General features: G+C 51.9%; 1 protein-coding gene across 1 annotated transcript in view; it reads right to left on the reverse strand.

The window, feature by feature from the left end:
* Window positions 1-20,982, reverse strand: part of AHCYL2 (adenosylhomocysteinase like 2) — a 75,057-nt gene extending 54,075 nt beyond the window's left edge. Inside the window, exon 1 of the mRNA XM_082280136.1 lies at window positions 20,557-20,982. Coding sequence (XP_082136262.1) covers window positions 20,557-20,937 — 381 coding nt within the window. The 5' untranslated portion in view covers window positions 20,938-20,982. The remainder of the gene's footprint in view (window positions 1-20,556) is intronic.
* Window positions 20,983-26,343: the final 5,361 nt, after the last annotated feature.

The following is a 26,343-nucleotide window of genomic DNA, read 5'->3' on the forward strand; positions in this document are numbered from 1 at the left end:
CCCTCACGCCACAACAGCTTCCATCGTAGGGCTGAGAGCTCTCAAAGCAGGCGGGTTCAGTAATTCCTCTTGTAAAGACCAACAAGTTTCTGTCCTTTTCTGAATTTGCCCCATTCCAAGACAAACTTTTTGTCCCATCAGAGAATCACAGAATGGTTTTAGTGGGAAGGGACCTGGAAATTGATTTTTGTCCACTCCTGCCATGGGCAGGGACACTTCCCACTATCCCAGGGTGCTTCAAGCCTGGTCTTGGACAGTGCCAGGGATGGAGAATCCACAACTTCTCCTGGTAAAGAGGAAATATAGGGAGGAGAAAAGAACGTCTGAGAAACACCCAGAGCTTCACATGAGATGGACTTAGAGAGTTTAAATGCAGAAAAAAGCAAAAGATAAACTCAAAGTCCACGCTGACCTTCCTGTCTCATCCCCACCCTCTCCCCACGTTGACTTCTCACTCCCTTGGGTGACCAAAGGTTTTGGCTTTCGATGCTTTGAAGGAAAAAAGGTAAAGAAAAGGGCAAAACCCATTAAAAAAAGGGATTCCCGCCTAATTAACCCCAGGTTTGTGCCATATCTTTGATGAGTTTCAGCGTTTAACTCCACTTGTGCTGGGCCCCAGCTGCCCAGCCCAAACCACACCTTCCATCCGCCGCTTTTTGAATCCCACAAAACCTTTCCAGGCTCTTTTTGAGGGGATGCTTTGGTTTAAAAGCTCTTTTGCTGCTGAGGGGAACAGGAACCAGAGGCGCTTTTGGGTTCCTTCTGCTGACGCCCTGGCTTTCGTAAAGCTGAGTTTAAGGAGGGTTTCAGCTCTAATAACGCAGAAATTCAGCGTGTAAATAGCAACTGCTGCTTGAATAGAAACCTTTGAGGAGAGCTGCGTAATTGCCCAGCCTAAAAACGGCTCCTCAGCACCGGGAGAACGCTCCTGGCATGCTCAAGGTGGGGGTCACGTTGGAAATGCTGATGGAGGCAGCAGCTGCCGCTCTAACAAAGCTGCAAACCTCACAAAAATCGGGTTTTTCTGCCAAAAAGATGAGGCTGAGGTAGCTACAGGGAAGATCTGCTTCCCTCCAGGTGTGCATGAGCACAGAAAGCTGCTGAAAGCAGAGGCTGGAGGGGATTTTCCCTCCCTGTTTTCCCCTCAGGTCGAACATTTCAGGATTTTGCCAAGTCATCAGCTGGGAGGGTGAAAGAGGAAAAGAAAAGCAATTTCCAGGCTCCGAGATCTGAAATCCAGGGCACGGCTTTGCTCTGCTTGGATTTCATCACCTAAAATTGCAACAGCAGCAGGGCAGTTCTGGGGAAATCCTGCTTTTCTCATCGGATCCGGGCTGCTGGAAGGCAATTCTCCATGGATTTCATGGTTTCCTCACTGCCAGCTTGGGATGGGAGATTTTGGGGTGACAACGGCTGTTTTAGGTGGCTGTTCCCAACATCTGTGTGAAGGCTCGGGGAAGAGGGAAAATCATGGAATGGTTTGGGTGGGAATGACCTCCAAGGCCATCCAGTGCCAGCCCTGCCCTGGGCAGGGACACCTCCCACTGTCCCAGGCTGCTCCAAGCCTTTTCCAGCTCATCCTTGGACACTCCCAGGGATCCAGGAGCAGCCACAGCTGCTCTGGGAATTCCAGGCCAGCCAGGAATTCCTTCCCAAACCCCATCTCCACTGTGTCCATCTCTAACACCAACCATTCCCTCCATCCCCTCGCTGATTCCAGCCTGAAGTTGGCTCTGGAAAATCCATTTCCCTTTCCTGAGGAGCACAAACCACAGTTGAGGCGGATTTTTTTTTGGGGGGAAACATGGTTATTTCCAGACTCCCTCTGCTTTGCACAGGGATGGCATTCCCAGGATTTGCCACTCCAAGCTGGGATAAACACACAATAAATCAAGGAGGAAGCACAGTTTGTGCAAGCTCCACGTCTCCTGCAGCATCCTGAAAACTCCAAATAAAATATTCCCCTTCCTCCTCCTCATTTCTTTAATAAAATCTCAATTACCCCGGAGGCTTTAATTACCACAACACCACACCAGGGCTGCTGTCTCACCACATTTTTTTTAAGTCTAAAAACATCCAATCCGGCAAAATCTTTTAGCAGCCACGTTTTTATGGTTTATTATCTTCAAAGTGTGGAGCAGCAGGAGTGTTTCTGAGCCCGGCAAATCCCACAGGACACAGGACCAGGCTCCTTTCCTAATGGGAAAATTATTTATGTGCGGGTTGCAGTCACCTCCAAGGGGAAGGAACGGCATTCCTGCCTCTCCACGCTGCCAAAATCCAGGAGCAATTGATGACCAGAACCCAGATTTGCAAATTAATCCGAGCAGGAGCTGTGGGAATCCAGCAGGTGAATAAAATGAGGTGGGGAATGAGGGGTGGAATTGCAGAGAATGGGGAATTTTCAGTGCTTTCGGTGTTTAAATCACAATTTTGTTTCGAGCGTGGCTCGGTGGCAATTTTCATTTGGAGCCTGTGGATGAGGGAGTTGTGCAAAATTCCATTTTCCACCCCCCAAAACTCCACTTCTGTGGCCCTTCCTGACAAGGCCAAAACTAAAGAGGCCAGCGGGGAAAGAAAAAGTAATTAAAAAGCAAAACCAACTCTTGTGCTGCTCCGTGCTCACCGAGGGAAAACAAGGACACGCCTGACGAGGATGATTAATTTGCTGGAGAATGATTTGGTTGATATTTGCCATGAATTGGCCAGGAATCAAAAAACAGGAAGAAAAGAAAACCCAACCCCACACAAATTACTGAGCAAGGAATGAGATTTCTTGTGGAATTTTGATGTGGAGAGTTAATAATAATAAAAAAAAACAAACAGGGGTGGGGAATGGAGGATGAGGGGAGCAGGAGGATTCAGAGTCCGGGATCCCAAAATTCCATCCATGTTTTCCTTAGGGCTCCACTAGTGCCCTAAAAAATAATGGAAATTCGGGATGGGATAGACAGGAACAAGACAAAAATTCCAGCTTTAAGTCAGTTATTAAGGAATTCTCTATCCAGCTGCTGCAGCCCCAGCCCACAGATGCACTTGGGAAGTCTTTTGCTCCAACTAAACCCAAAAGCTGAGCAGATTTTTTAATTAAGGTGAAATTAAAGCCAAGCCAAATTGCCCAAGGCAGCAGGAGAGTTACACTGGATCCAAATAATTCCAGGAGAGCTGGAGAGGGATTTTGGACAAGGCATGGAGGGATAGGAGACAGGGAATGGCTTCAGAGTGGAAAAAGGATTTGGGTGGGATCTTGGGAAGGAATTCCTGGCTGGGAGGGTGGGGAGAGGCTGGAATGGAATTCCCAGAGCAGCTGGGGCTGCCCCTGGATCCCTGGAAGTGCTCAAGGCCAGGCTGGACATTGGGGCTGGGAGCAGCTTGGGATAGTGGGAGGTGTCTCATAAACATGAGAGAAATGGACTCCAGCTCAGGAGTCCAAATAAATAGAAATAAATAAAGATAAATAAATAAAAATAAAACTTATTATCTGTGCTTCAGCAGCAGCAGTAGCTCACTGAAACATTCCCATTAAAATCAGGGAAAACAACCCAGACCTTTGGCTTTGGACATCTCAACATGTTCCCAGCAAAGTCAGGGCCCCAGAGCAGACAGCTCTGTATGCCCAGCCCTAAATTGCCAAAACCTCAGGGAAATTCAAGTCACTGCCTTAAATCAGCTGGGAATTACTGTAAATCCCAAGCACCAGACCCGTGGGGTCAGCACTGAAGCGTTCTCCAGACGAGAAATCGTTGAATCCAAGCGCTGGCCCAGCTGGGAACCGAGGATGCGAAGCTTCGTGGCACTAAAACAAGCTCGACTTTGGAACTTTCCTGGCTGCCAGAGCAGGGTGTGGCAGCTCTGCTGGGCACGGGTGTGGCAGAGGGGGCGGGTATCGGACAATCTGAACACGTTTTCCAGGGGGAAAAGGGAGGAAGGCAGGGGAAGTGCAAGAGGAACAGGGTCAGAACCCTCGGTGACCGAGGGAGTCCCACCGGGCCGGGCTGTAACTCCCGCCCAAGGCATTCCACCCCTTAAAGGTGGGGTTTGCTCCTGTTCTCTCTGCTTTATTTGGTTCTGGAATCGATTCCATCCCATTTCTTTGCCCCTGCTCTGGAATTCCTCAGGGACTGAAAGAAGGCAGTGAAAGTCTGACAGAGCAAAAACTGTGTGGACTAAAAACCATCTCAGAACTGAGGCAAGGCTCAACTTGACAAAGCGAAGGTGCTGCAGAACTGACCTTGGCCACGAGGTTTTTCTGCTGCTGACACAGCCCAAAGCCAGATTTGTCCAGGATTCGCCATCCTGATTTCACAGAGAGTTGGGTTTTTAATTCACTGACAATCCTGACGAGGAAACCACGAGGATTGGCGCCAACCAGTGCCAGGGACAGCAGAAAACCCAGAGCGTGGCTGAAGTTGTGGGGCTGCTCGAGCCAATCCGGCAGTTTCGTGGCACCAGAAGAAGGGAAAGGTCAGGGGAAGAGGAGGAAAAGGAATTTTGTAGCTCTGTACCCAGCAGATCCCAGAACTTGCACCATCCCCGCACCAAGCCTCCAAGGCTTTTCTTTTCCAAAGATACCCAGGAAAATCAAGGAGCAACAAGGCCACGGCCTCCAGCTGTGCCAGGGGAGGCTCAGGCTGGAGAGCAGCAGGAATTCCCTCATGGAAAGGGCTGCTAAACGTGGGAAGGGAGGTTTGGAGTGCCCATCCCTGGAGGTGCCCCAGGAATTCCTGGAGGTGGCACTCAGGGCTCTGGCGGGATTGGGCACAATGGGCTGGGAGGGCTTTCCCAAACCTCATTAATTGTGGGATCCCGTAAGGAGGAAGGGCGTGGAACCACACAAGGAGCACTGAGAGCTCCGTGGGACGACTCCAGGCTCTTGCCCAAGGTGCAGAGGGAGGGAAGGAGGCTCCCCAGGCAGGGCCAGCGGCGAGTTGGTTATTCCAGCCCATTTCCGCCTCGCCTTTGTGCCCCAGGCCACCATTTCCAGGGGAGACTCAGCACAGCCAACACCCGGAGCACTGCAGCAGCTTCCTCAGTTCAGATAAAAATAAAGGGGAAAGAGGGAAAAGAAGGGGGGGAAAAAGAAGGGGGGGAAAAAGAAGGGGGGGAAAAAGAAGGGGGGGAAAAAGAAGGGGGGGAAAAAGAAGGGGGGGAAAAAGAAGGGGGGGAAAAAGAAATACAGGTGATGGCAATGGAACACACTGGGCTGGGAGCTGGAGCAGCCAAGGGATCCCCTCTTGCTGAGGCCTCCGGAGGGGGATGGACAGGCCAAGGCAGTTGTGGCTAAAAAGGATTCAGGAAGAACGGGAAAACTTCTGTAACAGAGAATGGGGGCTGAGCTCTTGTCCTGCCAATGAAAACTTAAAAATAATACTAAAATCTAAAAAAATTTGGAAGTAAACTTCAAAAATCCCCAACTTCCTCCCAAACCCAGTTAAGGAAGTCCAGAGAAATCACCAAGAGAGCTGAATTCATCTGATCCCAAAGATAAGGTTATTTATGATATTTTGGGCAGAAATTCTTCCCTGTGAGGGTGAGGAGGCCCTGGAACAGAATTCCCAGAGCAGCTGTGGCTGCCCCATGATCCCTGGAATGCCCAAGGCCAGGCTGGACATTGGGGCTTGGAGCAGCCTGGGACAGTGGGAGGTGTCCTCGCCCATGGCAGGGCTGGCACTGGATGGGATTTGAGATCATTCCATGATTCCCTGATTGAGATAATCCCTGACACCTTTCACCTGCTGGATGAAGGCCACATTTCCTGATGTTTCCAAAGGTCCTGGAGTTTTGACCTTGCTGGGGAGCACCTGAACTACACACCCTGCAGGCTGAGGCAGAGCGTCCCTTGAATCACGGCCAGCAGCGCTAATTCCCTGCTGCTGCACACCAACAACAGAGAGCAGGAAACAAAGAACAAATAAACAAGAGAAAAAGCAGCTCAGAGGCCCCGAAGAACAACGGGAGCTTTGTCTGGGCTGGGTTTTAGCCAGGAAGCTCCGCAGGTCTGCACACACCTACTCAGTTTTCCTTAAGTAACCCAAGCAAGAGAATCTAAAAATCCCACCCAAAAATCACTTGATGAATCAGCCAGAGCATCACAATCCAATCTCCAGCTCCCAACCAGGATTTAGTGGGGCTTTTCACAGGGCTGACCCAAGCAGCAGCTTCCTCACGCTTTGGAATGGGTGTCTTAGCAGCTCCCTTGTCTCCAGAGGCGGAGCAGACACCCGAAGATGCATCATGGAAGCGGCATCGCAAAGAACACTGAAAATGCTTCACATGTTCGGGCAGCCCCGTGACTCATCTGTGGTCATTCTGCCGCAGAGAAACCAGAAAATGTTTCAGCTTATATGTATTAAAAATAAAATTAAAAAAAAAAAAAAAGTCGGAGAAGAATGAAAAGCAAAGCACAGCAAGTTCTTGGCACTCGGAGTTACCCAACAGCTCCTTTGCTGTGGTGACCAGATAACCCAAGCCTTCCTGGAATCGTCCAAGGGCAGGAAACCCAAAATAATTCTTCAGTCAGTGCTGCAAAGGGGATCTCAGAGGCTGTGCCCTGTCTCAAAGAGCCCGGCTCCACTCAAAGAGACTCCCACAAAAATGACATTTACAAGCAATGCACTGCAGAACTTCAGAGCTGGAGGGTTCTGCCAGACACTTTTATGGGTGTTTGAGTCATCACCGATTTTATTTTAGATTAAAAAAAGTAACTGGTTCAGAACTAACTCCAAAGCCTTTTTTCATCTGGGGGCTGTTCCCTTTGAAAAGCTCAAAAGATATCCTGGAACAGCGTGAGCACAGCTGGGAGCAAAACTCTCTCCACACCCAACTGCTCCTTCCCATCCTCTCAGGATCCATTCCCCCTTCCCCTGAACTCTTCAGATGTCCGGAAACGAATCCTTAGGATCGCACTGGACCAGGGTTTGTAGGGGATGCCGGAAGAGTTTGGGTGTGGGAATGGCTGGCTCAGAAACCAGGCAGGAAACAATCTGGAGCAGGGAATAATTCAGCAGGGAGCGTTTCAGGAGCTCAGAGTGAGATGCCAGACGAAAAGCTCTCCTGGAACATCGAGTGGATGGTGATTTCATCTCTCTTGTAATTGCAAATGATCTCCAAACAGCACAGCACAAACACGGCCTCGGCTTGGGAACAAGAGGAAGGCCCAGACAGCGCCGGGGGGATTTGCCCGAGGTCATCTGAAAACCACACGCAGCCACAGGAGCATTTTCTCTTCCTCACTTCCCTGTTCCTCAACGCCTCTTCCTGCCCCACAGCTGAGTAGATCCCTGAAAGCCCCTCCAGTGCCACCCAGCAATGGGCAGCGACACCTCCCACTGTCCCAGGCTGCTCCAAGTCCCGTCCAACCTGGCCTTGGGCACTGCCAGGGATGGAGAGTCCAGAACCTCTCTGGGCAACCCAACCGGAGGGAGGTTTCCCTCCTGAGGAGTGGACTCCAGACTCTCCCTGAACAACGAGAGCTGGGATCTCTGGGATTTTCCCTCTGCCATTCGGGCGAGGTCTGGGCTGGCACACCCATGGTAAAGCCCAGCTCACAGCTCCAGCTTCCCACGAGCCCACCAAACAGCAACAAAACCCCTTCCTTCAGTGCTGTGAGGCCCAGCAATGAGGCAGGAAAGCAGAAGTGCTTTTTCTCCCCAAACCCTCCTTCTGCCAGGAGCTGACACTCAGCCCTTCTGTCCCTGCTGCTGCTGAAGAACGAACCATCCCAAGCGACTCCCTGGAAGCCGCTCCCTTCCCACAGCCACCAACCCACTCTGCTTTGCTCCTTTTCCTGGGATCAGCAACCACCCCCAGCTCCCAGCACCTCCCTATCTGCCCATCTGAAGGCACCCGGAGCTCTCCAAACCCGACTGCTCGTGCAAGCCCGGATCTGCAGCCAGGCCTTGTCCCCAGGCTCTGCATTGCCAGGCTCAGCACCAAAGCCCTCCAGGCTCCCTTCCTGCCCTGCCTTTGTCTGCTCCTGTTCGAGGAACAGCTCCCCAAACCTGCGAGCAGACACTCAACCCTTTGAAGCTCCGGGATTTGTCTGCCTTTCCAAGGAGCCTTTTGGCTCCTCTCTGGGGGTGCTGCAGGTGAGGGATGTGCTCATCTCTCCACATCCTTCTCCTGGGCTCCTTCCACAGCCCTGCTCCGAGGGAAGTGCTGTCCCAGCTCCCTGCTGAGGGATTCCTGCCCCTCAGACACAACCTCACGCTGTGTTCTGTCGCCAGAGGCCACTGGGGTGTCACGGGAGCAAAGGTGGAAGGGGAAGGTTGCAGCACCTGCCATGGGAAATGCCACGAATGATCGAATGGAGAATTCTGCTCTAATCCAACCCCCCCAGGACCGAGCTCTTCTGGCAGCCTGGCACCGTGGCTGGCATCCCTGCCCGCAGCAGGGGCTGGAATTGGAGATCTTCAGGTCCCTTCCAGCCCAAACCATCCCATGATTGTATAAAACAAGCACATCCCTCGCTCCTCTTGTGCTCTGTTCCAAACCCTTCTCGCTGCTGAGGGCTCCCCACGGGCCCAGCCCGATCCCTCTTCCTCATCACACAACCCCAACACCACTCTGGGAACAGCTTCCCCTTCCCAGATGGCTTCCCTGGACTTCTCCTCTGCCTCTTGTGGGGACCCAACGTGAGAATTTCAAACCAGACTTGAAACTGGTTTCCATTTTCCCCCCCCCCCCCTCCTTTTCTTTTTCCTCCCACTCTGCATCAGTTTGGACCAGGTTCAGCTTAAACATTCTGGGCTCCAGTCTGCAGGAAAGGTATTTACAAAACAAAGGGTGTGAAGCCTTTCCCAGAGCTGGAGGTTTTGTCCTTATGGATTCCTTGTGTCCATGGGGAACAGAAACTCCAAGAGAAACACAGGGACCTGGACATGGCAGGGCCCCTGTAAACAACCTTTTTAAACTGACAGAGGATGGATTTGGATTGGGTGTTGGGAAGGAACTCCTGGCTGGAATGGAATTCCCAGAGCAGCTGTGGCTGCCCCTGGATCCCTGGAAGGCCAGGTTGGATGGGGCTTGGAGCAGCCTGGGATCATGGAAGGTGTCCCTGCCCATGGCAGAGGGTGGAATGAGATCCTTAAAGTCCCTTCCAACCCAAAATATTCCATGATGCCATGTGGCCTGCAACAACTCCTCTGAAAACCAGGAGAGACATCTCCAAAACAGTCTCATCCTATTTGACAATTAGAAAAAAAACCCACAAACCCCAAACCTTTCTCCCTCCTCTCTTTTGTCTCTCCCCTTTTTTCCTTTCCTCCAGATGTTGACCAAAACAACTGATCTTGTTTGGGATGTTCGAAAATCATCTGCAAAGCAGCTGTCCCACACACGGGAGGGCATCTCAAAATGCACCTGCTGCTGGGAATATCGGTCAAAAGAGAAAGGAAGAATGAGCAGCTAAACACAGAACTGCTGAATGCATGAAATCTGATCTTTTTTCACTCAAAAATAACACAAGATGCACATAAATAACAGGTTAAATTAAAAAAAAAGATATATATATATATATATAGGAAAAAAGCTTTGGGTTTTGAAAGTGCCCCAACGCGTGACAACAGCTTCGATGCTTCCAAGGTTTTCCTGAAAATTCATAGACAAATTTTTCCACCCAGCTGTGACATTTAAGGATTTCTCCCCCATTATTCCCCTGTGAATCACGGAATCGTTATAGAATCAGGGAGTGCTTTGGGTTGAAAGGGACATTAAAGCTCTGTCAGTTTGTCTTTACAGGGCTTTGTAGTGACAGGACAAGAGGGAACGGCCTCAGGCTGGAATCAGCAGGAATTTCCTCATGGAAAAGGCGCTCAGGCCTCGGAAGGGGCTGCCCAGGGAGGTTTGGAGTGCCCATCCCGGGAGGTATCCAAGGAATTCCTGGAGGTGGCACTCAGTGCCAAGGTCACAGGTTGGACTCGGTGACCTTGGAGGCTTTTCCAACCTCATTAATTCTGGGATTCTGGGATTCTGTGTGCCCCCTCTGCTCTCCAGCCACACAAACTTCCAAAGCAGCCACTGCCAAACTCCCCAGGATAACAATCCCGAGCCACACCGCTCCTCTGGAGCTCTCCCAAGAGCCAGAAGTTGGGAAAAGGAGCTGGAATTCCCGGGATCGGTACCATGAACCAGCCCAGAGGTGGCTGTGTGACACTGTCCCCACCACACCACTCCAGCAGCACCTGGAGACTCTGGAATGTCACAGCGGGGAGGAAACACCCCAGGCTGACCCAGAGCCAGCCCAGGGCTGTTGCTTTCCCAGGAAAAAGCAGCAGGGTGGGAATGGCTCCCAAAAGATGCACTCAGAGAGTGCAGAGGGCAGGAGTGAGGGGATGGATGCAGCCAGGAGCACTCAGGACACACACACAGAGCCTGGATTCCCGAGGAAGATTCCCAGGGAAGATTCCCCAGGAAGCCCACGTTAATCATGAGGAAGATTCCCAGGGAAGCCCACGTTAATCCCAAGGAAGATTCCCAGGGAAGATTCCCCAGGAAGCCCACGTTAATCGTGAGGAAGATTCCCAGGGAAGCCCACGTTAATCCCAAGGAAGATTCCCAGGGAAGCCCACGTTAATCCCAAGGAAGATTCCCAGGGAAGCCCACATTAATCCCAAGGAAGATTCCCAGGGAAGCCCACATTAATCCCAAGGAAGATTCCCAGGGAAGCCCATGTTAATCAGAGTGGTTGCCACGGTGACGTTAATTCCATCAGCTGCTCCAAGAGTCTCCCAAGCCCCGACTCCACACCACTGATCAGGAATCTGGCATAACATTAGCACTGGAGAACCCCATTTAAACCAATTTAAAGCCCAGAGGATGGTGAGCCAAACTTTAGGAAAAAAGGGGGGAAAACCCCCCAAACTGTGTCTGTCTCCAGGAAACTCTCCCATTTTTATCCACGTGGAAGTGCTGGATGAGGCTGAGCACAAGCACAATTAAATATTCATTTTGCTTAGTCAAACATGGTCTCCTCAATTTTCTTATCAAGGAAAAATATGACATCCTATCAAGTCAAAGGTGCTGGAAGAATTATTCCTGGCTCCTGGGAGAATGAAACATGGAAAATTGGGCTGTGAGGAAGAGATTTCCAAATTTCTTCTCTGCCTATAGTGTGGCTGGTAAAGCTGTTTGGAAAATATTCCTTTAATTTCAGCACAGCAGGAATGAGCAGAGCTGACACTAATCAAGACAAAAACTCCCTGACATCGATTCCAGGCTTTTTTTCGGGGGGTTGGAATGAGATGGGCTCTTCCCCAAGCTGAATCCTCTCTCCAGGAATTCTGAAAGCAAAACTCCTTGAGCCCAAAGTTTTCCACAGGCATCCACCCAGTGGTCAATTATTAGGACAGTAAAGCCAAATATCATTTTTCTCCCTATTAAAATATGAATTATTTTAAGCTTCACTCAATTATTTTCTCCTTCCTGCCCTCCGCTGTCTGGAATTTCTCCTGGACTTTCTAAAGTCCCTGTGGACACTCTCCTGGGTACCACAGGGTGAGGCTCCATTCCTAACTCTGGGAAAGCATCGAAGATTTTATATTTCCTGCACAACAAAGGCTTTCAAAAAGCTTTCTTCCCATTTTCTACCACATCCTCTAAATCCACGGCTAGGGATGAATCCCACAGATCCAAAACTGCAAAGAGGACTGAGAAAAACACCCTCAGAGTTTGATAAACGAAGGGCTAAGGTGAAAACCATGGGTGCAACATGAAGATTTCAGTCAGCAAACCTCCACGAAGAAATTCAAAACCATTTCCAGAAGAAGAAATTGATTGTCCCCATTCATTTATTGGGAATACCAGGAGCAGCAGGGAGGTTCCACAGGACACCTCCAGCAAGGAGATACAACAGGACTTTAATCACTCCCCCTCCTTCAATCCTTCACTGAAGCCCAATTTGTTCTGCTTGTTTCGTGCTCATCTTGGCATTGTTTAAAGGCATTAAAAACCAGAGAGTCTGGGATTCAGCACTGTTCATTTTGTTCCTTGGTCATTCTCCTCTCCAGAGGTTGTTTTTTTTCCCCCCCACCAGCTACAGTGGATGCTGATGTTGGGAAATTGGGATTACAACAAGGTGGGAATAAACCCACGCCCCGAGTCTTCCGTGAGATAAGATTTTAGAGCTCAGTCTAAAATCCACCAGAGCACAAGTGCTGCCCGCCTGACCTTCCCAGCATCCCAGCGATGCTGCCTGAGGGAAAGAGCTCCATAAAAGCTGCCAGAGGAAATCGGGAATGAGGCGACATTCCAGCCGCTGGGAGCTGCGTGCCCACCCAACAGCCGGGCACAGCTCATCCTCCCACTAAATCCTCCGCTCCGGCCAGGCCGGGACGTCAATTCCATCGCCACGCTGCTCCTGGCCAAGCCAAGGCCTTACATTTCCACGAAATCATGGAATCATTGAGGTGGGAAACCACCTCGGAGCCCAGGGAGTCCGACCACCCTCAGCACTGCCCAGGCCAGCGCTCGCCTTGGAAACGCCCCTGCCCAGGGCCGGACAACCCTTTCCGTGAAGGAATTCTTCCCCATATCCAACCCGAACCTCCCCTGGCACAACCTGGGGCTGTTTCCTGCTGTGCCAACGCTGTCAGCTCTGCACGTTCTGATTTCCAGAGGGGTCACTGTCCCAGCAGTTACAGCCGATGTCCCCGCCTGCTGTCACTTGTCACCTCCTCAGCACGAAATAAAGGGACTTCACTGATCCACTTGTGGTTTCTCAGGCCTCAACTTGGCTTAGCAGAGCCCAAAAATAAGAAATGAAACAAAAATAAGAATGTTTTCTGGTCTTTGCCCCGGTTCAGCACCTCTACAACCCACGCTGGCCTCCAAAGCAGCCGAGGGAAGCTGAACAAATGCAGGGAGCACAGAAATATTTTCATTTTCAGCAGGGGAAGCCGAGTCTCGGCCTCAGTGGACTTGCTGAAAGCACAGACAAGCAATAACACCTCCTGCACCTGAATCAAACCCTCGGGAGAACCCACGATTTTCTGAGTTAGCTGAAGACAAAAAGGATTTTGTTATCAGCTTTTGAAACCTCACAGTAACAGCAGAAAGACTGGAGAGGGATTCAATGCCAGCGGAGAGTAGAAAAACTGCAGTTTGTTTTACAGAAAACCACTTCAATTAACACCAAACTCGATGTGAAATGCTGGAAATTACAGCCCAGAAAGCCCAAGGTTGGGGTTGTTGTCTTGTTGTTTGTAACCAAAAAACGCCACATCGAACACATCAGTGCATCCTGCAAACAACAAAAACCATCTCAGGCCAGACTGAAAAGGATCCCAGCTGAATTCCCCAGCTCCAGAAAGTCCTGGAGAACTCCAGGTCTGAGTCAGCAGCTTTGGGAACATCCCTGGGAACAGACAGCAGCAGGAACTGCAGGGAGCTGTTTGCCCAGACTGGTCCTTGAGTCATTTTTATGGGAATGATCCATCCCCTGGCTTTTCCCAGGATGAAACATCCATCAGGTTCACCTCTGGGGGGTAAATAAGGAGCAGAACTTCCTAACTCCTTCTGGTTTTTAAATACTTGCCTTTGGGATCTAATCTGCCACGGGGTGGTTCAGCAATTTTTTTGCAAGTACCGAATTTTTGAGCTGATTTTATCTCTTCTTTCTGCTTCTCATGAAAAATGCAACTGGCTGCCTATTTAAGGCTCTGTCAGGACAGGGGGAAAAAAAAAAATATATATATATAAATACCTGGAGTTCCAACAGTCCCAGCCCTGCAGCATTCCAACTCTTAGGATAAAGCTGGAAATTAGGGGAATATTAAAGCTGGGAACTGAGGAGAAATAAAACCCCCTAGAATTAATAAACACTCAGAGCTTTGGGAAGAAGCTGTGTCCATCAGTGGATGGAACAGGTTCATTTTGCACCGTCCCAGGGTGCTCTAAGCCCTGTCCAGCCTAGCCTTGGACACTTCCAGGGATGGAAAATCCAGTTACAAACCCGAGACGGAGAACCTTGGAAAAGCTGGAGAACACAAAGCATCCCAGCACTTTTTGGAATGTTAATTCCAGGCTCTGCCCCATCCTTGCTTATCCCAGAGTGCTCCAAAGTCACACTTCCTTTCACCTGGGACAGGAGCTGGGCAATGTCACCCCAAATCCTCTGGAAGTCCCTGCAGATGTCATTTATTTCCATTCCTGTTGGCCCCAGAATCTTCTGGAAAGCCACACGGAACCCTCGGCTCCCTCTAACAACTGTTCCAGCCAAGACATCTGTGCGTGACTCTAGCATAGCAAAAATAAAAGACATCTCAACGTGTGCTTACACAATTACACAAGTGCATTTCCCAGCAACGACAACAAAAGACATTTCAAGAACTAAAAAGCATCCCGAGGTTCTCTCGGCAGCACAAACTGTGCCACAGCTCGGATCCAAAAAGAAGCGTGGCCAAAGATGCCAATTTCATCAGCTTCACCCATGGTTTCGAGGGATAACAAGTTCTGGTCCGTTCTTGGAACAACCTGGGATAGGGGAAGGTGTCACCCAGGTGGCACTGGGGGGATCTTTAAGGAGCCTTCCCACCCAAAGCATTCCAGGATTTTATGGGAATTCAGAATGTATTTTGGGAGTGAGCGCTGATGCCATGAGCTGCACCTATGGAATATTTGAAGTTTGAAAGTTCCCTTAGCAGCTCCATCAGGCTGAATTCCTGCTCTGGGAAAAGCTGGACAGGCTTTGGATGCAAAAAAAATGCCAAGCCAACATCCTTTGAGAACACTGACCTGCCCAAATCCAACTGGAAACAAGAAATCCATGCTTCCTAAGGGCATTGAACCCTGCTTTGAGGCCTCAAACACAGCGTCAGATGAGAAAAGCTCTCCAAAAAACCCTTAATTTTTAAAAATCTTTGACCTCCAAGCTCCCTGAAGAATTCCACATTCCTCAGGCCTCTTCCCTCCTGCACCTTCTCCTGCTGCAGAGCTGGGATTAACTGCACAAAGCCTCTGGTTAATCCAGGACACACACACACACACTGAATTTTGGGTCCTGCAACCGCCTCTGCCTCTGGAAATGAGTCCCTCACAGCTGCACCACCAAAAGGAGCAAACAGAGCTGCCTAAAACCTTCCCTCCTTTTTTACCTCCTCCCAATATCTCACCTCAAGCCCCAGAACGTTGCTGGGAACAGCTGATTCTGCCAGCGCTGATGCTGCAACTAAAAATACGAACCATTTTCTCCCCGTGCCGGTGCCACCTGCGTCAGCTGCTCCCGGCTGGAAAGCTCCCCACCTTCTGCTCCTATTTCCAAACTTTCCACCAAGAAACACCCTGAGCTGACACCAGCAGCCTCTGGATACACCAAAGGAAGAAATTCAGTGGTTGATGCCTTCTCTAGGCTGAAATTGAGGCGTTTCAGAGGGATTTTTTTTTTTTTTTTTTTTGCTGGAAGTGCCTTTAACTGCAGACCTGAGCACGGAGGATTTCACACAAGAAATATTTAAAGCTTATTTTAGCCTTAACTCCCTCTTTTCCTCCCAGTCATTTTGCTGCTCATTCCAAGCCCTGGAGTCTAACACTTCTGCTGGGACTCAAACAAACAGCCTCCAGGATTTTTATTTCGAGGCTGGACCTTATTTCTCAGGCTGCCTGTCTCTCTTCCACCCATCGCTCCCATTTTGAGACCCACAGCTCCGCTCCCCACAGGAGAGGGCATCAGCCATCCCACCCCAAGGAGGAGGAGGTTCCCCTCCCATGACTGAGCTTCTACTCTTGGACCTTTGGCTTTGAAACAGCAAAACTGAAATGGAAAATAAATCATTGAATCACAGAACGGTTTGGGCTGGAGGAGACCTTCAAGATCATCTCCAAACTCGCCCTAAATATCCATTTATTCTAAATATTGGAGAAGAAAATGTTTCGGTTTCGTAGCCTACCACCGTGGCAGCTCAACATCTTGAGAACTGCATTCCTTCAGTTTGCAGCATTCCTTAATTTAACCAAAACGGAGCAATCTTCCTGCTCCACCTGAGCTACCTGGCTCCTTCCTTTCTTTTGAGCTCCAGCTCCTCCTTGCTGCACTTCAGTCAATCCCATGGCTTCACAATTCACCAGACAGAGGTAAAAGCAAAGCCTGAACGGGCAGCACCCAGAGCTGTAATTCCTTCCCCTGCCTTGTTGTTCACACCCCAACTCGAGGCCAAAGCTCCAGCTACGCCTTTTAACTGCCTGGAAATTCAACAACCAGCTTTCTGTCCCTCCAGGAGAGCCACGACACAAAGATCTCGATGTGTTTCAGTGATTCTGACCTGCCACGGGAACAGATTCCGGTGCCACAGCCCCCTGGCAAAGGGCAGCTTTGCCATTCCCAGTTCCAAGGCTCCCTGCAGCTCTCCCCGGCTGCTGTTCCCTCACCAGCTCATTTCACAGCCATTATTTCCCTCTCCCTTCACCTTCCCTTCCCGCCCCTCAGCCCCAAAGGCTGATGGATTGATCTGTGTGCGCTCGGTTCCACACAGGCACCTTCCAAAATTAACCCGGATTCATCGGCGATTATCGCGCCAAATTAAAGAACACGGCCTCCCCCCAGAAGGTTTTCCTAAAGAGCATTCCAGCCACGCTCGTTCCGTGCATTTCCTGGGAAGTCAGCCCCCGGGAGAAGCATTTATCACCTGGCAGAAGTGACGGCTCGGGGTTAGAAGGGAAAAAAGAGAGGAGAAACGCACGCATGGATGTAAAATCCTTAAGGGAGCCAAAAAATCCCCCCCATCCGTGTGCCCCACCAAAGGTGGGAATTTACACGGGAAAAGCGAGGCTCTCATCCCAGTGAAATCTGCTGGGAACCAAGGTCAGAGGCATCGTTTAGAGGAGCCACATGAGAGTCATTTACAGTCTGAGCAGAACAAAACCTCCCGTGGCAGCTCCCCAGTCAGGTGATGTGCCAGCCCAGTGAGCAGCAGGCATTTTCTGGGATGAAATCCCTGCACCGGGGAATTTCACGGTGAGGAGTTTCAGGAGGGTTAGAGCGGAGCAGGGACACGACAGGAGGATGTGGCACCTCGTTAGCGGTGCACGGTGACACGGTGACAAAAGCCATCGCTTCTTCCCACAGCCCCCGGCGCTGCGGAGGCGTCTGCAAAGAGCAAACCGTGCCCACGAAATGAATCAACAGCCCCAGCAAATCAATCCCTTCCCAGCCCAAAACCTCGGCTGTAACGATGGGAAAAGCGCAAGAACACGGCTGGAAATCCGAGCAGGCAGCTGGGCTTTCTGCTGGGACGGGGTGGGGAAAGAAAAAAAATCACCTTTTGCTTTGTGGGTTGGTGTTTGCTTAATATAAAACCTCCCAGTGGCTGCCGTTTAACCTTCCCAGTGTGGGGTGCAGGTACCAAGCACTTCACAACCATTAAACCAAGACCTGAATCTGTTTAAATCCAAGTTTTTCTTGTGGAAGAGGGTTGGAACTGGACGGGCTTTAAGGTCCCTCCTACCCCATCCCATCCCGTGATTCCACGATTCTTCTCTCAGCTGAAGGAAGGGGCCACAGAGTTGCCATGACAAGGCTAAGATCACCCAGTTAATCAGCTTGGGAGTCTTAATTACAGCTCCCCCCTCACTAGTAACAGATTTCCAGAAGTTCTGTGACTCTCAGCCCTTGGATCTGGGAACGCTCTAAGAATTAACACACCACGAGCATCCACCACGCCCCCAGAGCTGATGAGCGATCAGCTCCTCATCAAAACACCACTAAAACCCCAAAAACCAGCCCAGGTGACTCAGGCCCTGACTCACAGGCACGGATAAGTTTAGCCCAGGACACCTGAAGCTGTTACTCAGCCCCCCTGGCTTCACCTCGCTCCCCACGCGCCCCTGACTCACCCCAAATCCACCCCAAATCCACCCCACGGCTGAGCCAGGGCAGCGTCCAGCTGCTCCTGGAGAGGTTTTTCCATCGCCCACTCCATTCCCAGCTCTTCCTCGAGCCCTCACGCCGGAGAGGTTCATCCACCGGGAAATTCACTCAACCTAAAGGGGGGAATTTCATCCCGTTTGCCACGGGAGAAGCTGGAGGAGGGCAAGGAGAGAGGGTCAGGAGAAGGTTTGGAACCATTATCCCACACCTCAAAAGTCCAGTGTCACCTCAAGAATGAGGAATTACAGCATTTCCAGCAAGAATCCAAAGGGAACACAACAACGGGATTCCAGGGGTCTTTTCCCCAAGATCGGATCTTCTTTTTTTGAGAAAAACCCAGCACCATCTGTGTGTGCGTATAAATATATATAAAAATATAAAATAATAATAATAAAAGTATTTATATACCTAAAAATATAATTTTACTCCACCTATTACTTCCTATTTTATACCCTACCAAGGTAAAATACAAATCAGAACATCTAAAAGCAGACAGATAAATAAAATACTGAACTGACAGAGAAGAAGATTTCAAATGAGAGCGGTATCAGAGGAAAAGAGTCACTGGAATTTTCTGGGAACTCTGGTTCTGTCTCAGGACTACAAAATCCCAATTTAGTGGCGTGGTGTTTCAAGGACGGGTGTTAAGATTCCAAGGAAAGGGAAAAAGCCCAAGAAAAATATATTTGTACAATCTGTAACCCAGTCAATAAAAAGCTACTGAGATTTTTTTATTCCAAACGCTGTTTAGAATCAGTTTCACTACAAATTTCACCCATTTTAATTAGACTTTTACCTCTGTTTCAGCAAAGTTCTGTTGGATCTGAGTTAAAAAAAAAAAAAAAAATCATCTTGCTTATTTTGGTTCTAAACCTCCTTCCACCAGATGCTTCAGCTCCACGTGCCCAATTTTACAGCCACAGACCCAGGGACAATTCGATGGCTCCCAAATCTGGTTTTATTCCAATACCACGACTCCCTGAGGAGGAGAGGAGCCTGGATGTGGAGATGTGGTAAATGCAAAGCCTGGTTTGAGTGGCTGGAACCCGCTGAAGTCACTGGGAAAAGGAGGAGAAGGAACAGTTTGTGCTCCCAGATCCCCTTCCAGCAGCACATCCCGCTGCCTTTAGCAACCAGACGGATCGGCAGCTCCAAAGAAACCCCTCCCAGGAGCCAGCTGGGAGCTGGGCTGCTCCTCACGTGGAATTCCAGCTTTCTCCTGGATCCTTTGCTCTGCTCCTGCGAGGCACCAGCTGCTGGGATTAGGAGCAGCCAGGGAGCAACGCAGGTTTGAAGCTGTTCCTGCTAACGACCCCATCCCAGCCCACCCTTCCCTCCCAGGCTTAGTGGGAATTCAGTGCCATGGAATTCAGGACGGGAAGTGCAAGGACAAATCCCTTTTTGTGGTTTAACCCAGGAACGAACGGAGACGGATGGGATAAAGAGTTTAGAAGTACTGAGCAGAGTTGAGGAGAAATATGGATGCCCTGAGGGTCTCTAAAAATAGAGATGGGATTAGGATATCAGACAGAGAGGGCTCCAGACACTGGGGATGGGAGTCATGATCTTAGAGGAAAAATGTCCTTTATCGAGGAGCTGAAACCCCCAGCAGGGAATTTTAGGGGGATGAAGAAACCTTGATCCAGACTCTCCTCACGGGCAGACCTTGCCCTGCAGGGATGTGCTCTCCTTCCAAGGAGAAACTGGAATTTCAGGGAAGCCATGGTTCAAGGAAATCACGGTTATGGAGACAAATTCCCTCACCCTGGGTCTTCCAAAGGGAGAGGAAATATTAGAGCAACCCCAAAAGAGGGTGGAAGTCCATGAGTAGGGAGGTAAAGTCTTCACCCCAAAGTTTCATGAGGTGGGAGGCTCCCCTTAGGACAAGGACACCTCTTTTCCTACACCCCTCAAAAGTTTCACGGGGGACAACTCCTCCTCCTGAGCTTTCCAACGGGAAGGATGCCAGGCACGAAAAGACCAGGAAAACGTGCATTTCCCTCCATCCACGCACGGAGGATGTATCCACAGCAGAGCACACACAACCCCCTGCTCCAGGGAGTGTCCGTGCCCACGGCTGCATCCACCTGAGGAGCTGCAGACACGCGGGTGGATTCACCAGGAGGACAGAGCTCCACACGCTCCTGGGGTGAAGCTGGAAGGTCACAGCCGGGATGGGGCACCCCAAAACCCACCCTGACTCACCCCAAGGCACAGGGACATCCCGCATCCAGGTACGGGCACACCTGGCCGTGCCTCGCATGCCAACGTCACCGGCGGCTCCCGGTACATTTTTATCTGCTGCTTATCCATATTTCCAAGATAAACCTGGGAGCGTGAACCTGATGTGGACCCACACACACCCTGGAGCTCACGTACCGCGTTTCCCGCAGGCACCCCCACACCTGGGGGTGCGGGAATGGGCTGTGAACGCACCCAGCGCCACCCCACAGGGCAGACACGGGGGGGACGCGGCGCAGACAGACCCCCAGACACGGCAGAACACGGCCCCAAAATGCAGCCACGGCCCTGCGGCACCCCCGCGGCCACGGCAGCACCGCGGGGTCACCGGGGACCCCCACAGCGGGCCGGCCCCTGCCCGGCGGAGGCAGCGCCGCGGCCCCGAGCCCCGGGCCGGTTCCCCCGAGCCGCTGTCCCGCACAGCCCCGCCGGGGGGTTCCCGGTGTGGCCCCCGTTACCTTCTTGACGGTGCGCGGCGCCTCGGTGACGGTGCCGTCGGGGCTCACGAGCGCCTCGGCCGCGGCGCCGCTGCTCTCGCCGCCGTCGCGGTGCCGGTGCTGGGGGTGGTGCGGGTCGCTCCTCTTCATGGCCGAAGCTTGCGGCACCTTAGCGGCGGCCGAGGACAGCCCGGGGCAGCCGCTCCCCGGAGGCCGCTCGGCGGAGGGGGCCGGGGCCGCCTCACGCTCGGCGCCCGGCACGGGGCAGGCGGCCGCCGCCACGCCGTGCCCTGGCGCGTGAGCGCCCACAGGGTCGCACGGCGGCCCCGCCGCCTTGTCCATGGGGCCGCCGAGCTCCTTCAGCTCCACGGCGGGCGCGGCCACCGCCACCTGCACCGACATCGCCGCCGACTGCTCCGGCTCCGGCTGCGGTTCCCTCAGGGCCGCCGGCCCCGCCCCGCGCCGTCCCGCCCCGCCGCCCTGGCGGCCGCGCTGCAGGCCGGGATACGCAGTCCTCCCGCCCGCGCTCCGCCCCGCCGCGACTACAGCTCCCGTCATCCCCCGCGGCGCGGCACCGCGCCCCGCCTCCTCGCGGCGCCGCGCGGGGGTTGGCGGGAGTTGTAGTCCGCGCGGGGCTGCCGGCGGCGGCTGAACGCCCACCCCGTGAAGGCGTTGGGTTATTTTTTCACGTTTTGGTGAATTTTCAGTGTTTCAGCCGCCGGACACAGAATCGCAGAATCACTGAGGTTGGAAAAACCCTCCAAGATGATCGAGTCCGAGTTGTGCCCGATGCCCACCTTGTCCCCAGCCCAGAGCCCTGAGTGCCACCTCCAGGAAGGAATTCCTTGGACACTTCCAGGGATGGGCACTCCAAACCTCTCTGGGCAGCCCCTGCCAAGGCCTGAGCGCCCTTTCCATGGGGAAATTCCTGCTGCTGTCCACCCTGAGCCTCCCCTGGCCCAGCCTGAGGCCGTTCCCTCTCTCCTGTCCCTGTTCCCTGGGAGCAGAGCCCGACCCCCCCGGCTGCCCCCTCCTGTCAGGGACTTGTGCAGAGCCACAAGGTCCCCCCTGAGCCTCCTTTGCTCCAGCCTGAGCCCCTTTCCCAGCTCCCTCAGCCGCTCCTGGGGCTCCAGACCCTTCCCCATCTCCACTGCCCCTTCTCTGGACTCACTCAGGTATGGCACTTGGTGTCCCCACAGTGCCAGGGAGCTCCCCAAGGCCCGGCGTGCCAGGAAAACCCATGGAAACAAGGAGCCACAACATCCCGGCCTGGGGAACGTGTCATCCCAAAGCCTGGAACTTGCTGTCCTGCCGGGCCTGGTGGCCACAGAGCTCTGCCTACAGGGACAAGCCCCTGAGATCCACCTTTTCTAAATCCAGTTCTTCGGGAATGTGCTAACCCATCCTTTGGTTGTTGTTATTTATTGGGAGCAGCCCTGGGAGAAGAACTTGGAGCTGTTGGTTGGTGAGAGCTTAATTAATTCTGAGTTCTCAGGTGTCAATTCCAATCCTCAGGTGTCCAATTCTCAAGCCCTGGGCGGGCCCGGTGTTTGGGATGAGCTGGAGGAGAGGGAGAGAGGAGGGACCTCCCCAAAAATCAGGAGGGAGAAAAGCGATGGAAGCAGCGGAGCAGCAAACCCTGGGAGGCCGAAGGAGGATTTCAGGGAAGAAAGGGCTGGCTGCGAGTCATCGGAGAGGGGCAGGAATTCCAGAGGGGGATTGGAGTTAAAGGAAAAGCAGCGCATCCCTGTGTGCCCGGAATGCGATGAGGACAATTCCCGACCTCACTGAGCTCAAGCTGTTTCCTACTGAAGCAAAACCAGGGTCTGACTCGGCCGCACGTTCCTCCCTCTCTCCGGGATCACAAAACTCCCTCTCGGGAGGATTCCAGGCTCAGGAGGGGCCTCTGAGAAGCGAACTCTTTGAAAGCCGCCGGGGGAGGGCTCTGAAGCTGGAGCGATGTCCCTCCCCTTCCATTGGCGCTGCGAGACCAGGAAAAGTCGCAGCTCCTGCAGCGCCGCGGTTCTGCTCAGCAGAGGAGCTTGTGCAGGCCTGGAGATGGAGAAATCCTCTGGGATTTATCATTTCCTGGTGCCACAGATCCCACAGATCCCACAAAAAGATCCCAGGTTGTTTTGCACACCCTTAACCAAGGCAAAATCCTGACCCTGATCATCGTCTCCTCAGCAGAGGAGCTTGTGCAGGCCTGGAGATGGAGAAATCCTCCAGGATTTATCGTCTCCCGGTGCCACAGATCCCACAGATCCCACAAAAACCCCACCAGTTGTTTTGCACACCCTTGACCGAGGCTAAATCCTGAGCCTGATCCTTTCCTGCCGAGGAGAGGAGCTTGTGCCAACCTGGAGATGGGGGAAATCCTCTGGGATTTATCATTTCCCGGTGCCACAGATCCCACAAAAACCCCACCAGGTTGTTTTGACCAAGGCTAAATCCCAACCCTTATCCTCCTCTCCTCAGCAGAGGAGCTTGTGCAGGCCTGGAGATGGCAGAAATCCTCCAGAATTTATCATCAGATCCCACAAAAAACCCGTCAGGTTGTTTTGCACACCCTTGACCAAGGCAAAATCCTGACCCTGATCCTTTCCTGCCGAGGAGAGGAGCTTGTGCCAACCTGGAGATGGAGAAATCCTCCAGAATTTATCATCTCCCAGTGCCACAGATCCCATAAAAAACCCACCAGGTTGTTTTGACCAAGGCTAAATCCTGACCCTGATCCTCTTCTCCTCAGCAGAGGAGCTTGTGCCAACCTGGAGATGGAGAAATCCTCTGGGATTTATCATTTCCCGGTGCCACAGATACCACAGATCCCACAGATCCCACAAAAACCCCAGCAGGGTGTTTTGCACACCCTTGACCAAGGCAAAATCCTGAGCCTGATCCTTTCCTGCTGAGGAGAAGAGCTTGTGCAGGCCTGGAGATGGGGGAAATCCTCTGGGATTTATCATTTCCCGGTGCCACAGATCCCACAGATCCCACAAAAAGATCCCAGGGTGTTTTGCACACCCTTGACCGAGGCAAAATCCCGCCCTGAGTTCGGTCCTTTGAGCCCACCTGGCTCAGTGTGGGACCTTCCTCACCTTGTAGAGGCGACTCCTGAAATCAGGACACTGGCAGGGATGGCCAGGATGGATTTCATCCATTTCATTCCACCAGATGGATGGCCAATGCCAACCTTCCTCCCCTGGGGTGAGTGGTTAAGTGAATCCATAGGGAATATGTGTATCCATAGGGAATCATTTCGCTTTCCTGGGCAAAACATCCTGTTTTTCCTGGGAAAAACCCCCAAAACTCCCAGTGCTAACTGGACATCAATCCCAGGGTGGCACGGAGAGGTTATCCCGGCTCCCAGGGATCCGTGTGCCGGGCTGTGCCTGGAGATTTATCTGGGAAAACAACGGCTATCGGGAGAGGAAGGGAGAGGCTGTTTGGGAAGGGAGGGCTGAGAGAGGCTCCAACAATGGGGGCTCTGTGAGAGCGAGGCAGGTTGGGGCTGGCTCCTTCCCTCGCTCCCTGACACTTTTCCTTGGAAGTTTGGGAGAAAGCAGCCTTGGCAAAGCGAAGTTTCTTTCTCTGAGAGCCGTAGATCCACAGCAGAGTTCGGTTTCTCCCACTGATCACGACCACAAACAAAATTGAGGCAGAAAAGGAGTGAAAAGCTGCGGTTTTCAGGCTGTTTTCTGTCCCAGCTGGCGTGGAAATCCCTCATTCCTGGCTGGAATGGGGATGGACACTCCATCCATGCGTGGTGGAACCAAGCTGGAGCCAGGGGCGTGGAGCAGAGGTGAATTATCCCCAAACTGGAGCAAATTGTGGCCCAAAGGGGAGGGAAGAGCAGGCTCAGGCTCCATGTCAGATGAGTCTCGACTTCCAGGACAAGAAACGGCCTCAGGCTGTGCCAGGAGAGGCTCAGCTTGGACATCAGCAGGAATTTCCTCATGGAAAAGGTGCTCAGGCCTTGGAACTGCCCAGGGAGGTTTGGAGTCGCCATCCCTGGAGGCGTCCAAGGAATTCCTGGTGACAAGGTGGGGATGGATCAGCACAAGCTGATCCTGGAGGGCTTTTCCAGGAAAACGAAATGATTCTGGGATTGCCTGGCATTGCTAACCAGAGGGGGAAGGAGGGATGAAATCCCAGGTGGGCACAGGGATGAGTTCCCAGGTGGGCACCCACGCCTTGATCCCACACAAAGAAGGAACCCCAGGATTTTTTCGGGTTTTTCTCCACCACAGCAGCCACGAAATCCGGCGTGGCCGAGCCATCCCACCCCTTGGATTCCCACATTCCCTGGAATCCTCCATCCAGCTGCAGCCCTGACTGCCTTCCCAGCCTGGATTTTGCCCATTCCTGGGATATCCAGCCCAAAAATCTGCCGGAAATGGAGTCAGAGCCGGGTGTGTGGTGGGCACCAGGACTGCTCCGTGTGGATCCTCTGCTTCCCTGATCCCAGTTAAAACCAGCTGCTGGTAACTGGGAATGGTTTCGGCTCCTCTCCAGCCCTTCCAGGCATGAAGAAAATAGGGAAAACCCCCCAGATTTATGGAAGTTTTTAAATTCTTTAAGGCTCTGGCACTCTCCTGGAAGCCACCAGAAAGTTGTCATTTTTCCAGGATATAGAATTCCAAACTTGAAATCGATACCACCCTATAACATAATCCCTTCCACTTGCTCCTCTGGCCCACTGATAGGACTTTTGGATGATTTTTGGGGGCTTTTTTGGGTGATTTTGGGCTGATTTTTGGCCATTTGATTCCAGCAATCCCATTTTTCTGCAGCCATCAATTCCTCCTGGCAACATCCCTGTGACCTGCCTTCACTATCCGGAGATTTCATCCTTTTAATTCCACCAGCTGGATGGAAAATGCCAACATTTCTCCCTGGGGAGGAGCGGTTAAATGAATCCGTAGGGAATAAGTGGATCTGTAGGGAATAAGTGGATCCATAGGGAATATTAATCAGATTTCTTGAAATCTCCCTGGTTTTCCCTGGTGAAAGCTCTGGAGGTGTTGGGAGATGTGTGACCCTTGGTGCTTTGCTCTCCTGCACCTCCCACGGGAATGTTGGAGCTTTTCCCTAAGGATATTTGAGATCCAGGCAGGAAAATCCGCTGGATTTTGGCAAATTGGGGGTGTTTTCCTTCCTTAAAAATGTTGTCCCTCTGTGCCAAATCAAGGTGGGGCAGGGTTTTTTTTGGGAGGGAATGTGATGTGGTCAGGCCATCTCCTGCTGCTTCCAAAATTTAAATATTTCCGCTTTTTTGTTGTTGTTGTTTCAAAACCGCAAATTATTTAGGAGTAGCTTTGTTAGAACTGGGTTTTAACTAAGAAAGCCACAAAAGAAAATATACAGAAAGGGGGGGAAAAAAAGGGCTAAAAATAAAAAAGAAAAAGGGGGAGATAAAGAGAAATATTTTGTTTCATCCCAGACAACCCAGCTTTGACTCCGGAGCAGGGTCAGCCCTAAAAAAAAACACTGGAAAAATGCAATTTTCCCTGACCAATTCCACCCAAATGTCAAGGTCTGGTTTTCAGGATAACCAAACCGTGCAGCTGCCTGGCTCCCAAGCGAAATAAAGACGGGATCTTTTCCCAAAACCAGCGTTTTTCCCCCCAAAAAAAGCACCGGTGCTGTGGGAAACATCGGATGGGACCTCACCTGGCAGTGCCCCCCCAAAATTTGGGGCCACCCAGGCGAGGATTTGGGGGATATTTTAGCCCGTGGTGCCACCTGCTGGCAAAGGGCCCGCCCAGTGCTCCCAGTTTGCGGCCAGTTGTCCCCAAAACTGTCCCG

Source organism: Coloeus monedula (assembly GCF_965178545.1).
Source record: "Coloeus monedula genome assembly, chromosome: 4".
In the NCBI taxonomy this organism is placed as follows: Eukaryota; Metazoa; Chordata; class Aves; order Passeriformes; family Corvidae; genus Coloeus; species Coloeus monedula.